This window comes from Bactrocera dorsalis, chromosome 3 (assembly GCF_023373825.1).
Source record: "Bactrocera dorsalis isolate Fly_Bdor chromosome 3, ASM2337382v1, whole genome shotgun sequence".
Lineage (NCBI taxonomy): Eukaryota > Metazoa > Arthropoda > Insecta > Diptera > Tephritidae > Bactrocera > Bactrocera dorsalis.
The window spans coordinates 67,401,351-67,416,519 of record NC_064305.1 but is presented as its reverse complement, the minus strand read 5'-3'; the positions used below and the strand labels follow the sequence as shown (position 1 = coordinate 67,416,519).

At 35.8% G+C, this 15,169-nt stretch overlaps 1 protein-coding gene and 1 long non-coding RNA gene across 2 annotated transcripts; one reads left to right on the top strand and one right to left on the bottom strand.

Moving 5' to 3' along the window:
- The first annotated feature begins 2,948 nt into the window (after positions 1 to 2,948).
- Positions 2,949 to 14,225, top strand: LOC105228977 (2-acylglycerol O-acyltransferase 2). Its single transcript, XM_049451815.1, has 7 exons — positions 2,949 to 3,101; positions 7,983 to 8,292; positions 10,566 to 10,663; positions 10,792 to 10,923; positions 10,997 to 11,338; positions 13,632 to 13,831; positions 13,896 to 14,225. Exons 2-7 carry the CDS (start codon positions 8,164 to 8,166, stop codon positions 14,051 to 14,053), a joined length of 1,059 nt encoding a protein of 352 aa, XP_049307772.1. The 5' UTR covers positions 2,949 to 3,101; positions 7,983 to 8,163; the 3' UTR covers positions 14,054 to 14,225.
- LOC125777321 (uncharacterized) lies at positions 7,159 to 7,665 on the bottom strand. The gene is made up of 2 exons (XR_007422242.1): positions 7,544 to 7,665; positions 7,159 to 7,486 (listed from the first exon to the last, which is right to left on the bottom strand). It is a non-coding gene; the product is annotated as an uncharacterized LOC125777321 (long non-coding RNA).
- Positions 14,226 to 15,169: the final 944 nt, after the last annotated feature.

Below are 15,169 nucleotides of genomic sequence, written 5' to 3'. Positions count from 1 at the left end.
ATTTAGTCACAAAAGTGGTTAAGCTTACAAGTGGGCAATGATAATCACTTTTTTACAGAAATATAAGTAGTTTTGAGTACAAAGTCGAACTCTTGACCGGCTACTTGGATTTCCAAACGTAGATAATGAATCATTTGTTTCAAATTTAAGGCCGATAAGTAAATTCATAGTCCAAATAGTGTATGAATACATACAGACATACTTAACTTATTAAACGGTAAATCATAGCAAGGCGCGCATATAGATATACATATGTATATTTATATAGTACTTCCGAGATAATCCATGGTACACTATTGGCGACCCCTAATTTCGATTGTTGCTTTCTCAAACTGCCCAGACGCTTGATAACAGTAATGGTAATGTTGAAAATAATCAACAATAACGCTTTAGTTTCGAAAAAATAAGCGCAGAAAACATAGGAACTAAGTATATGTATGTTGTTGTAATAGTAAAATAAATTTATAGTGGAAAAAATTCTTCGCTAAATTACTCGCACATGCAATTCGATCGCTTTATCAGCTGTCAAGCAGGCGGCAGCAAGCGAGTTGCCAAGCGGTGACGCGATGCACACGTCACTCACGGTCACCAGTGATCAGCTATGACACATACACACGCACACACACTTAAAAATTGAAAACAAAAATATTACAAACAAATACAACAATCACAAAACAAAATAAAGCCAATGAAAGCGTCAGAGAATGCCTTGCAAACGCAGAAATCATACATACAGACACTTTACTTCATTTAATATTTATTATATGTAAGCGAACATACTGCATGTATTATATAATATGTAAATTTATGAGAATTCGCGCTTTAAATGCAACTGTTTTGAATAGAAGCTCCACCGCGATGCAAATTCGTTCGCGCTATGCTGACGTTGGAGATGTTAGTGGGGGTACGGGAAGCGGAACTAACGGTACTTTTGACAAGACTACGTAGACCCGACTTTTCTGGATATGGAAGCGCAACTAACTGTATTTTTACTAATTTCGTAAAATAAAAATAATAAAATAGTTCGAAAAATGATACTCAGTCATTTTTGCTTACGTAAATGTCCTCTTCATCAAGTTCTAACCTTGATTTGACATTGATCTTAACGTTATTTTTTAGCATGAATTTTGATGACATTGTTAACTTATGGGATAAACACATTTACCCAAACCGGAATTCATATATATTGAGTGAATTTGTCTATAATGTGAAGACACTTTTAAACTCTTCGATAAACGCTGTGATATCATAAGGTTCATCAGTCTTCATGTTGACGGGAACCACTCCCTAACAATTTTGAGGTTAACATGATTAGAGTTCTAATGATTTTGTCTAATAGGAACGTATTTTATGCGACTTAAATCCGTACGAAAGTAAAAAAGCTGAAGTGATCTTATCATTCATTATATCCTGAAGAGGGTTTATGTAGTTTGCCACAAAGTTTGTGACACCCAGTAGAAAGCATCGCAGATCCTACAAAATATATACCAGATCAATTGAAAAGTCCTCGGCCTGACACATAGAATTAAATCAATATGATTTTTAGTTCGCCGTAAAAGATACATGAATAAATTTGGCAACAGTCGGATCATTAGTTTGTGAATTATATCTCTTTAATTGAAACAACTTTTATTATTGTGAAAAAATTGAAAAAGAGGATATTTCGCATTTTGATAAAATATAGTCTTTTAAAAGGAAAAATACAGTTGAAGGCCAAGGTTTGAGTTGAGTTTATTTGGACTTTGAAGTAGCTTGCTTAGTTCAAACGAGGCGAAATGGGCGCAGAGGACAATGCAGGCAGTGGACGTCCAAAAGAGGTTTTTACCGACGAAAACATTAAAAAAGTCCAGAAAATAATGTTGGATCACCGAAGTTGTTCCAGATAGCACAAACTCTAAAGATATCAACTGAACGTGTACATCATATCATTTAAGAAAACAGAAAGCTCTGTGCAAAGTGGATGCCGCGTGAGCTCACTTTTGACCAAAAACAGCGATGAGTTGATCATTCGGAGCAGGGTTTGGAGATGTTCAAGCGCAATAAACCCGAGTTTTTGCGCGGATATGTGGCAATGGTTGAAACATGACGCCATCATTTCACTCCGACGTCCAATCGACAGTCATCTGACTGCACTCGAAGAACCCGCTCCAAAGCGTTGAATAATGCAACAGTCAGCTGGAAAAGTTATGGTGTCTGTATTTTCGGATGCGCATGGGAAGAACCATCAATAGTGATTATTACAATATTATAGCGTTATTGGTTCAATTAAAGAACCAAATCGCCATAAAACGACCGCATTTAAAGAAAAGTAGAGTGCTGTGTCACTAAGTAATGCACCGTCTCTCAAGTCAGCGAAAACGAGTAAAAAAGTAGTTAAATGGGGCTTCGAACTGCTACCGAATTCGCCGTATCTTCAGATCTGGCCTTTAGCGACTATCCCAAAAGAATACTCAAAATCCATGGATTTGGCTTCGAATTGTTTCCGCATTCGTCTTATTCTCCAGAACTGGTCCCCAGCACCTATTTCCTGTTCTTAGATCTCTAATAAATGATCCCTGGGAAGAAATTTTCGTCAAATGAAGAGATGATCGTCGAAACTGAAGCCTACTTTGAAGCAAAAGGCAAATCGTACTACAAAAATGGTATCGAAAAGTTGGAAGGCTATTGTAATGTACCACCCTTGAAGGGAACTGTCATATGTTAAATAAAAAAAGAAATTCTGTCCAAACAATGTGTTGTATTTGTACATCCTCTTTATGTAAAATGATTGATTTACTACTGATTAGTATATTTTTCTTTCATAAAATATTGAAATGATCTATAATTTCAGTAGTCTTAACTAACACAATTACTGTAAGTAATCGCAACCGAACACGACTATTCGACACATCGCTAACAACTACTCGTTATTTGCAACGTTGTATCAAATAATCATTCGAAGGCATTACAAGCTGTTAGTCGTTGCAAATCGCCGCTGGTTACGAGTGTCAGTTGAGAACGTTTGAAATTTATTTTATGCGCTTTAACGACATTACTTACATACGTGAATTTGTTTGCGGTTGTGTAAAATATTTGTGGAGACGATAATAAAAATTCTAACAGTATGAATATGAAATAGTAGATAAATAAAAAAATACTAAAAATGTTAAAAAAGCAGTAATAAAGAAAGTGATAATTAAAAAGATTTATAAAAATAACAATAATTAAAAAGAATTTTTGTTTTTTCTTAAGTGATTGAAAATATTATATATTATTTTTTTGCCGTTAATATTGTAGCATAAATATTCAAATTACCCCAAGAGTGCAAAAATATGTATTTTAATTTCAGTTTTTATATAAACTGGCGCCTATAAAGTGTTCTAAAATAAAGATATTGAAATAGTGCTACAAATCATCGAGCAATAAATTAAAAATTTTCATACGTACATATGTACACACGCAAGCATATATGTATGTATATATGTTTCACAGTATATACAATACGTATGTATATATTTCCAACAAAATTTGTGCCAAAAAGTGCGCGTTTGATTTTCAATGGTCTCGAAAAAAACTTTCCAAACAAAAATAAATTAAACTTTTGATCCAGTAAAATCGTTAATTATAATATGTGTTGTTGTTGATTTTTTCAGGCAACAATAACAAATGACAACGCATGCAAAGTGTAAACAATGAGTGTTCATAATATATATACACACATATTTACTTATACCCGTACATACATATGTATATATATTTGCATTGTAGGCGTTCCATAAAATTACCCTGTACTTAAGCACTTAATTAGCATTTATTTAATTTAGCTTGCTAACCTTCACATTTGCCGCAGAAATTCGCTTTCAAATATTTACTTTTAATTTTCAAGAAAAAAAAGGTTAAAAATTCTAAAAACCACTGTGATTAATTCATAGAACAAATTGCTTCAAGAAAATGCCACAGACAGCTTATCGAAATGTAAAGGTACCCTGGAGGAAAAACAACTAAATAAAAATTACATTATGACAAGAAAAAAATGTCAAACATAATACCCTTCACAAATACAAAAGATTTTGTACGAGCATTTGGATTTGATCGGCTAGTTTGTATGGCAGCTTTATGCTATAGGGATCCAATATTGGTGGTTCCCACTAATGAGTAGCTTCTAGAGAGAAAAGAACGTGCGTCGAATTTCAAAGCGATATCTCAAAAACTAAGGGACTAGTTTACGTGTCCACAGAAACATCAACTTTAATGAGGAATGTTTATTATCATTCGAAAGAATATTCTTTGATATTTTTTTTTGAGTATCTACATCTTAGATGGTCGATCCGTTGAGTCCAATTTTCGACCACTCGTTCGAGTATTTCGACTGGTAATTGGCGAATGACACGCGTGATGTTTTGCTCCAAGGCCTGAATAGAAGCGGTATTTTACATATTCCCACAGGAAAGAGTCTAACGGTTTGATATCACACGATCTTGTTGGTCAATCGACCGGCCCAAAACGTGAAATTATCTGCTCACCGAAGTGCTCTCTCGATAAATCCATTGATTGATGTGATGTGTAGGAAGCGGCGCCGTCTTGTTGAAACCAAATGTCGCCGAGATCAGAACCTTCAATTTCAGGCATCAAATAGTCGGTTATCGTGGCGCGATAACGGTCGCCATTGACGGTTACGTTCTCACCGTCATTATTTTTGAAGAAATGTTCGGCATTTTTGCTTGTTTGCATATCCATTGAGCCAGAAATGGACCTCATCACTGAACAAAATTTAGCTCGAAAACGACGGAACTTTTTAGAATTTTTCAAGAGCCCATAGAGCGAAGCGATGGCACTTGGAAAGATCTCGCACAAGCTGTACGCTTACAATTTAAGATCTCGACGTAAAATGCGCAAGTCGTTCCCAGACGTCATCCGGATTTCTGAAGAATGTTATGAATAGCAGGTTCAATATTGACTTCTAAAGCTTGAAGTGAACCTGGTTTGTTGCTCAAGATCAATGACTTCAAATAACTCCACAAGAAGCTATGTTATCGTGTTAAATCACAACTTCTTAGAGGCCATTCAGTTTCTGGAAATAATAGAATCTCCTAACTTTTATCGCAATAATTCGACTATTGCACGTGCTGTGGGGCACGTAACACGGTCTTGTTGGAACCTCATGTTGTCAAGATCAACTTTTTCCAATTACGGTCATAAAAAGGTGGTTATCATCCATCTCTAACGCTTTTTATTGACAGCACAGGTGTCGCCAGCTTCATTTCGAAAGAAGTACATACGTACCGATGATATCACCAAACTGACCAAAGACCACACCAAACTGTCAATTTAGGTGAATGTAATGGTTGTTCATGAATAATCTGTGTGTTTTCTTCGCACCAGAATCGACAGTTTTTTTTATTTACCGCACCATTCAGGTAAGCCTCATTGAAGAAGATGATTTTCTTAAAAAAAATATTGTTCCAAGTCAAAAACAATTTTATATGGATGCAATCTTTGTTCAAGAACCACCACCATGTGGTTTGAGGTAGTCTCAATTCTTGAGAACGTTTTGGAATCGACAAATTGCGGTCTTAAGCAACACTTGCATGAACGGCAGCGATATTTTCATTTTTGGAAAACCCAATATTTCTTTCCGAGATACTTGTATATACAGTTCCACACGCTTATAGCCAAGTAAAACTGTCTCAGCAGCGATGTCAAGATGTCAATCAGTTAGAGATGATCGTGTGTACAATACATATATCAAGGGAGCAAAAACATTACTATAAAAACTAAAGCACAAAAAAATGTAATGATTGATTCGTGATAAAATTCTAAATCGATCATAGCATTTGTTTTCAAGTCTCTTTACGCCTACAAGTGCATTAATACAAATGCAATTAGTCATTGCATGCCGTCTATACTAATTTATTTTTATGACGCATTGTTCATGAAGAAATCAACAATTTTTATTTGAATTTTAAACTAGTCCCACTTCCATATTTACAGATAACAAATACTTGTTTATTTCGAAGATATCAGCTTATCTTAAATATATATTGAACAGTGTTGCTTGGATATATGGCTTTACAAGGGCTTATGTGATACATATTTAGTATCTTAATTGCATTTTGTGGTTCTTATCTGCTTTACAAGCGCCATTAGATTTTTTTGTTTATTCAATTTGTGGAAAATAAGATAATGAACACCGCTTTAGGCCATTAAGTAGATTAAAGAAGCTAAGTTTCGATTTGGGCAGTATCATAGAAACCAAAGAATATATTGATAGCTTTGATATTTTATCATTAAACTAAATTTAATATTAATGCATAACATATAGCATAATAAATAATATACAATAAAGATTGGGCTATATTTCAGCATTACTTCAACAGATATTCATTGGTTCCGTTGAGCAAATCGAACACTTTAAATATCTGTTATCAACTTTGTGCCCTTAATAGACTGGACACGAGGAATTATGTGTGAATCTCATAATCTATCATAGATTTACATATAGTATACATATATAGGATGTATAAATAGTATATACAAAATTATGTAAAATTCATATTATTTTTAAACTTCTCACTACATAGATTTTCGCTATATTTAGATATTTTTGGACACAGTAGCAAGTATTCCGAATGAAATTTGTACGAGACACGTTTGATTAGTAGAGTAAGTTTTTGAAAATTAACCGGGAGTATGTAGTTTCTTCAGGTTTGGATTAAAATTTGCCGAACAAAAGGTGAACAGCGCAAACAGGAAAAGCAGCTCGGTTAAGAGAGATATACATACAGTGAATCCAAAAAGTTTAGGCACACCGTAAACTGAAATGTTTATTCAAAAATTACAAGTTTCCCTTTGAATCTACAAAAGTAATAATAATCATGTGTTTCAATTTCAACATTTTTATTATATATTTAACTAAAAAATGTTTCATATTTTACATATTTTCAAAGATAATGAAATTATAATAAAAATATAAAAGATTCTACATAAAAAAAGGTTAGGCATACATATGGAAAATATTGTTTGGAAACCGATTTTTTTTTTATTCTAATATTTTGATAAACCCCCTTTGGCCTGAATAACTGCTTCTAAACGTCGACGCATGCTTTCAACTGCGTTAGATGTTTGCCCATTCTGTACGTATAGCTTTTTTAAGTGAATCATTGTATGTTATATGGTAAGTCCTACAGTAGAAGCCAAATATGCTCTATAGGGTTAGTAGTTGGGGATTGCGGAGGTGTTTTTAAATGCTTGCAATGGTAGATAAGCCATTCTTGCACAAGATATGACGCATGCTTCGAGTCATTGACTTGTTGCAACAAGAATGACTGCCCACTTAAGCCCAACTTTTCAAAGCTTGGCGGTAAATTTTCCTTTAAGATTTTCAAATATGAGTGCTTATCCATTTTATCATCAATGAAAACGAGTTTTCCAACATCAGATGCTGCAATGTACCCCCAAACCATACGTTACCGCCGCCATGTTTCACAGTCATAATTATATTATTTTTCTGGAACTCTATGTTAAATTTAAAAATAAAACGTTCCTAAAAACTTAACTCACTCACCATTTTACAAATAACGGAATATGTATTTTCTTAGTGTGGTATACATATGTAAATGTAAATTTTAGACCGCCGCTGATGAAAGAGTTAAAAAGTAGCAAATCAAAAACTTTAGTGAATTTTCAGACCGACCTCGTATTTTTCCGTCTGTTGGTTGCCAGACAAATATACTCGTAAGCGTACGCTTAACTAGTGGTCATGAAATCAAAAATCTTTGATTAGTTCCAAATGTTCTGCGACGCTTATCAGTAGAACATGTACTTTATGTCTTGAGTATTTAGTAATGAAGCGCATGCCCAATTGACGCGTGGTTGAACGAGGGCAAGTATTGCTTTGCGAGTTTTGCTAATCGAAAAAATTTAGTTTGATAAGGTGAATTGTATGCTCCTTTTAATTGATTTATTATTTTATTATTTCACGCACCCTTCGTTACTGTGAGTAGGTAGCCATTCTTCTGAGCGGTGCTAAGAAAGTGTTCGGTCACCTCAGTTGTGACTGAGACGTTGTGTGAAGTTGAACGTTTCGATTGGATTGTGAAGAAGATTGTTTAATATAAATCTGAATACAAAAAACCGCGACACATTAATACCATCTTATAGTGATAATATAAAGAAACAAAAACAATGAAAATTGAGTGGGCACCGGTGCATGTGCCACCAAAGCGACGACTGCAGACCCTTGCTGCAGGTCTCTACGTGATGATATTTATGCTTGTGCCGGGAATATCGTTACTTATTATTGCATCGTTGTTGGTGAGTTTAACTCTTCTTTTATTGAAGTATATTTATATTGCAATGCTGAGAGATTTGCTCTTGAATGTTATCAATTAAGATAATATTTGTTAAAAAATAGTGAGAAGAGAAAATAGTGAGAGAACAAAGTCCAATAATTAAAATTGAATTGGAAGAGCTGATGAAATCCAAACTATTATTATTATTACTTTTTTAAAGAAAACACATATAAACTTTAAATTTAGTGTTGATGGTTTAAGTATTATCATTCGAAAAAATCTTATTTGATATTTAGTTTTTTAAATGTTGGCCGCGTCTACGACTCAGATAGTTCATGAGTTGAGTGCTGGTAAGTGGCGAATGACGCGTGATCTTTTGCTCACACGCCTGAATCGAAGCGACATTGTCCGCATAGATTTTAGACTTCATATATCCTCACAGGAAAAAGTCTAACGGCGTGATATCACACGATCTAGGTGACCAATCGACCGGCCCAAAACGTGAAATTAACTTCTCACCTCAATAAATCCATTGATCCATGTGATGTGTGAGAAGTGGCGTCATCTTGTTGAAACCAAATATCGCCGAGATCACGAACTTCAATTTCAGGCATCAAATAGTCAGTCATCATGACACGAAAACGGTCGTCATTGACGGTTACGTTCTCACCGACATTATTTTTGAAGAAATATGGACCGGGGAAGGCTGAAGCGAAGGAAGTTGTTTTTTGGATGAATCAACAGATCTCGAATTTCGTCCGGTCTTCCGGCTTTCAATTTAAGATCTCGACGTAAAAGGCGCTAAGTCGTTCCGTAGTCAGTCCGAGTTGCTGTGAACCGCGTCCAATCGCCTCTCCATGTTCTTCGTGTACACTCTTAGTTACAGCTGCTATATTTTCTTCACTGCTTGCTGGACGTGATATTTTCGATCGAATATTGTTCAATAAGAAATGCTAGGTCTGAAGATGGGTGATGGTGTTGTGAATTGTACGCTCAGTGGGGCGATTATGTTGAATATAAGATGAGTGAAGCGCACGAAACACCTTATTTACAGAACGTGAATTTTGTGGAGCTTCTGTCGATTTACTATCGATGTTTGCGGCCTGGCGTTGTCTGAATGGAATACAATTGCTCTCCTATTGGCCAAAGCTGTCCGTTACTTTCTTCAGATAAGCAAAATGGTGTTAGTTAAGGTCTGAATTATGAGTTTGATGTAGGGGCAGTTTATAGTAGATTATTCCCTACCAATCTCTCCAATCTTAAAACTAAATCTTACTGACGGTCCATCCTGGCGTAGACACTGTTTGCTCTGGCTCACCGCGATTCGACCACAACCGTCGTCATCCATCACCAGTAATCATCCACAACGAAAATTTTACGGTTTTGTTGCGTTTCAGCCACGAATTGCTAATGGAAATTCGGTCCATGGATCTAAAAGTTTTCTGTGCTCCAGAGAAATCGAAACAGATCTTACATGATGGTCTGATTCGACAATTTCCATTATTTAATCGATATATTGGGCAATTGGCCTTTCCAAGCGTCCTGCATTGTTGATTAACTGTCAAATATGGTTTATTTTCCAGCTTTGACGCTTGTTCAAACATTACTGAGTCAAGCGATCACAAAATAGTTTTAGAAGTATTTTTAGTACGAAATCTTATTTTTCTAGCGCCATGTGTGAGATTTATTTTTGCGAGGCCATTATAAACTCAAGTAAAAATGTTTGTTATTTTCCGAAGGGTCAAAGAGCGCCCGATGACTTAAACATCGTGAGATGTTATTCAAGAACAGAAGTTCGAGGTTTGGGAAACGGCCGGTGTCTACAAAAATACTAATTGGAGTTAAGAAATTATTTTTTTTAATTTAGAACTCAAATTATTTGAGATAAAAGGATATGATTAGGGGATCTTGAAATATTCTCTGAAGATGTTATTCTCAATGGTTGCAGAGTTGTCTTTGGGGTTTACTTTGCTGTTTCTATGACAGTCGGGTCTATGTAACCAGAATAGACCCGATGTTTTATCCGGCCAAAGACTATCAACTCGGTAGCATTGTTCCAAATTAATTCAGAGATCTTTTCTGTACAGAAAAAGTCGAAGAAAATGTTTTAGGAGCTGTTCGAAAAAACCTAAACCATTCAACTCTCTCTACATTCTGTGTTACTTTACTCAAACTGGATTTTTATATATCAACAGATATTTATATATACTTTTTACTATTATTTTACAAAATTTATCTTAATTTTTTTGTTTAACTTTATTTATTTTAGTTTTTTTTTGTTTTACATAATTTCAGTATTATGGTAATCTATTTTGGAAGCTTTTGACTCTGGCATACTTGACTTTTGTTTATTTCGATCATAAGAGGAATTTCAGTGATATTCATGGCAATGGGTATGTGACCATTTAAGTTTATCTAATTCTAACATCATTAAATTGTTACTAAAAATACGCTTAAAAGCCGTTAAGTCCTTAAAACTTTTATTAAGCTCCGTAGTAAAATACTTATTACTTTATTGCAGCTTTATGATATTTCGTAGTAATTGTATATGGAAACACTTTCGTGATTACTTCCCAATTGAGTTGATAAAAACAGCCGATTTGAGTGCCGATCGCAATTACATTTTGGCTAGCTTTCCACATGGTATAATCGGGTAAGTTCGTATATTGACAAAGTTTCGCAAATATCATTTTAATTTCGGTTTTCATTTTCTTCGCTCAAATTAGTACCGGCATCACCTGTAATATGAGCAGAGACATACGGCAATGGTTGAAACTATTTCCAGGCATACGTCCCAAAATCGGCACTTTAGATATGCATTTTTACACGCCCATTTTTCGCGAGGCGATACGTTACTGGGGTATGGTGTCGGTTTCTAAGGAGTCATTGATGCATTATCTATCAGCCTCGAATCATCCGAAACATCCCGACAATCTTGATGGTTTTACTTCGAATGCTGTCGCTATTTTGGTGGGTGGCGCACAAGAGGCCTTGGACTCACATCCGGGACGTTATATACTTACACTGAAAAGGCGCAAAGGTTTTGTCAAATTGGCCATACGCACAGGGTGAGTTTGTGGTGATAGTGTGTTATAAATCAAACAATTGGGTATATTTTTATTGTAATTTGCCGGAGTTAGTTGTTGCTACAAAGCATTGCCGGCGCAATAGCCGGCGATAAGCGTGATTATAAAGCACTAAAAGATTGTTTTCTTTATGCTGGATTATAAAACTATAAAGTGTATATGGCACGTAGACACATATGAACTGTTCATTTTGTAACTTTATGCTTGTCCAAGAAGGTTCATTTTCTTATAAACGGTCTGTAAATAGTGCTGTAGAGATGGAGTTATTTCAACCGTTATCTATACGCTAATATTACAGAACTTTAATAGTTATTTCTGTAGACGATTGTTTGGATTCCGCGAGTCAAACTTCGGTGTGCTTTCTTTTAAAGGGTTTTCCAGAACGACGCTACAAAAGTAGACTGATAGTGACAGAAAACAACGCAATTTTTTCCCGCTCTTTTGACATTTCTCTTCGTAAGGTTTGTCATTATATCATGGAAAGATATACGATCCAACGACGAGTTGAAATTATTAAAATTTATTACCAAAATTCCTAGTCAGTGGCCTCCATTTTAAGTTCATACATCCAATTTATGGTCGTCATAATCGTCCTGTCAGATCAACAATTGACAGTATAAAATGTTCCCGTGCCAGTGAGACAGTGTCGAGAACATTGCTGCCGCTAACGCATCAATTGAGGAAAACCCAAATCAGTTCTTCACACGTCGTTCTCAAGCATTGGACAATCCGATAGCGTCTTTTTCTGACGCAAGAACTGAAACTGCTTGACCACCGGAATTGTGGTAAGTTTGTGAATTGAGCTGAGCAACAACTTGAAAATGATCCCGATTTTCATCAAAATATCTTCTTCAGTGATGAAGCTCATTTCTGGCTGAATGGCTTCGTCAATAAGCAAAATATGCTCACGAAATGGCCCAGTCAATTGGCCGCCTCGGTCGTGCGATTTGACGCCCATGGTGCCCATGCAAAAGAAATTGAGTTCCATACATAATGACATCGAATGTACTTTTACATTTCATAGATATCCCAAAACGCTTTTATTTGATTTAAAAAAAACTTTAGTAGCGGTCTTATTGGAAAACCCGTTATATCGGTATATCATCGAACACATTTTACATTATCTGGCGGCAATAATAATCTATTTGAGATAATGAATCGACATTTTATTGTACTAAGTAAAGTTACCACTTGCGCCTTGCCTTGGACTTGCGTGTCAACACATTCATTGGCTCATTGCGTATCTTGAAAGTGGTGAAAATCTGAAAACTGTAAGGCTGATGTGCTTGCTATGGCAAGTACTGCAGTCTCTACAACTGCCGAGTAGGAAAGGGTAGGAGTTACGTTGGCACTTTGTTCACTATTGGATTGGTGGCCTTCGGACCAAATCAGTAAAAACTAGCATTTGTGCTGTCGCAAGGTTCTTCTGGTCTAGGGTAAATTGTAAGAGGTTCAGGGAACTCTTTACTCTCAAACACTCTCGCTGGACACAGGTCGATCGGGGTTCAAACCTAACCCGTACCAACACTTAACTCATATGTTTTTGAGGGCTTTAACAACCCGATATTAGGTGATTAAACGAGTGAATTGTCCAGATACTTTCTGATTTTCTCGAAGTTCTTGAACAGTTTACCGATGTCTATTTTGCTTAGCAGACGACCCATATTCATATATTGTAATACTATATAATGACGGGATTGCGCTATGTCATGTCGTGCGAATGGCTTAGAGAATATTCGACGGAGTACCCGCCGTGGGAAGAAAATGAAGAGGGAGACCACTACTACGTTGATAAGATCAGGTGTAGAAGGACCTGGCTACGCTTTGAATCTCCAATTGGCGTCAAATAGCGTTGTTGTAAACTCGGTTATAATCGCGTATGCGGTGTCTACCAATAAAGAATGAGAAGCGGTTCATTAACTTCCTTATATTTCTCTTCGATTTCAAGGCAACTGTTTTCATTCAAGGATATTGATGTTGATTGCATGGTTTACCCTAACTCTCTGTTGACCACATTAGAAGGCTAACTATTTGATTTCTGTCAAATGTATGCTCGATTCGGCACTCTTCAAGTTCTGATGCATAAAATATGCCGAAAAACCTAAACCAAAAAGTCTTCTCCTTATATCTTAATGATTTCTTAGGCTTTCTCCATTTATATATATTTTTTGTTTAAAACGAAATTGATAAAGTTTTAAAGCTAGACTAGATAATGATATGTTTATATATTAAATAAAAAAAAAAAAACATAAATTTTCTTTCTCACTTTCATTAGCTCACCAATTGTACCGACATTCTCCTTCGGCGAAGTGGAGATATTCGACCAAGTCAATAATCCACCAAACTCATGGTTGCGACGTTTCCAAACTTTAACCAAGCGACTAACAGGCATCTCGCCTTTGATTGTTTTGGGGCGCGGCTTCTTCCAGTATACTTTTGGATTTCTGCCACAGCGCAAGCATATCGTGCAAGTTGGTAAGTTATCACACAAAAATAATAGCAATCATAACTGTAAAGTAATTGTGAACAATTTTTACAGTTGGCAAGCCCATTGAGGTTGAAAAGAACGACATTCCCGACCCCGAGTATGTGGACAAAATTCATCAGGAAGTCATTGACCAGCTGAAGGAGATGTTTGAGAAATACAAGGACAAATATATAGAAAATGGCAAAAATGTTAATTTAGTGATTACATAACGTATGATCATCATAATTGTGGCACATCTGTTTGCTTGTGTGTGTTTTGTTATTTAATTTTGTAAATAAGTATTAGCAGATAATGTGTGTGAGCATTAATTTGTTAAATTAGAAAAAATCGTCTGTATACATATATATTATATGTAAGTCTATTAGTACTATGTATATAATATATACATGCATTTTGAAGTTTTTTTACCAAAAAATTTATATTTGTGTGATTTTCTTTATTTTTTTTCTCAAGATTTGCTGATTAGTTGGCCTAAAGTAAAGACCGAGAAAAATCATTGAGTAGAATTAACTGCCATCTCTATCCTCGTTAATCTCGTAGGGAAACCTACTAAAACACTTTTCTGTAGAGTAGCACTTCCTTTATTCTTTTCATTGTGGCGGGTCCCAAACCCAACGCATAAGCCTAGGGAGGGATGTTTCGCTTTCTCACTTTAGCTCGCCTTCAAACTGATGTTTTTTGGCTACCCACAGGATACTTGATCTAAGACCGAAAGTCGTGAGTTACTTGAGCCATATGTAAAAGATTTGTTTCTGGCCACTTCCAAGGGAATGACACTCAGAAAACTTGCCTCACTTGCGTGAACTTTTAAGCTAAATCGAAGAAGGCTCTGATGGCCATCACGACGGAGGATTTTTCCAAGTGCTATTATGACTGGAAAATTCGTTGGCATAAGCTTATTGCAGCGGGAGGGAATTATTTTGAAGGAAATGAAATGGACAAAATTCACCTTTCAATTTGATCACAGCAGTATACATGAAGCAAAGGTCTTTGTTATTGGGAAAACCGTGGTGTTAAACTATCATGCATTAGCTGTCAACCCCATAGTTAGTATCTACGTAGACAGTAAAGCTGTAATCAAGGCAGTAACATCAGTTAGTATTTCGGCCAGAAGAGTATTGGGAAGTAGGGCAGTAGGAAGAGCGTCGCCAGGAACAACCGACTTCGCTTCTGCTGGCTGCTAGGTCACAAAGGCATTAGTCGCAATGAGATAGTGGACGGAGTTGTCCTGAGTCATGTATATTTGTCATCCGATAGCGTGATAGACATTGATAAACCTATGCATAATCTTCACGACGAAGTAGACATGGCAGGGAAAGTTAAAA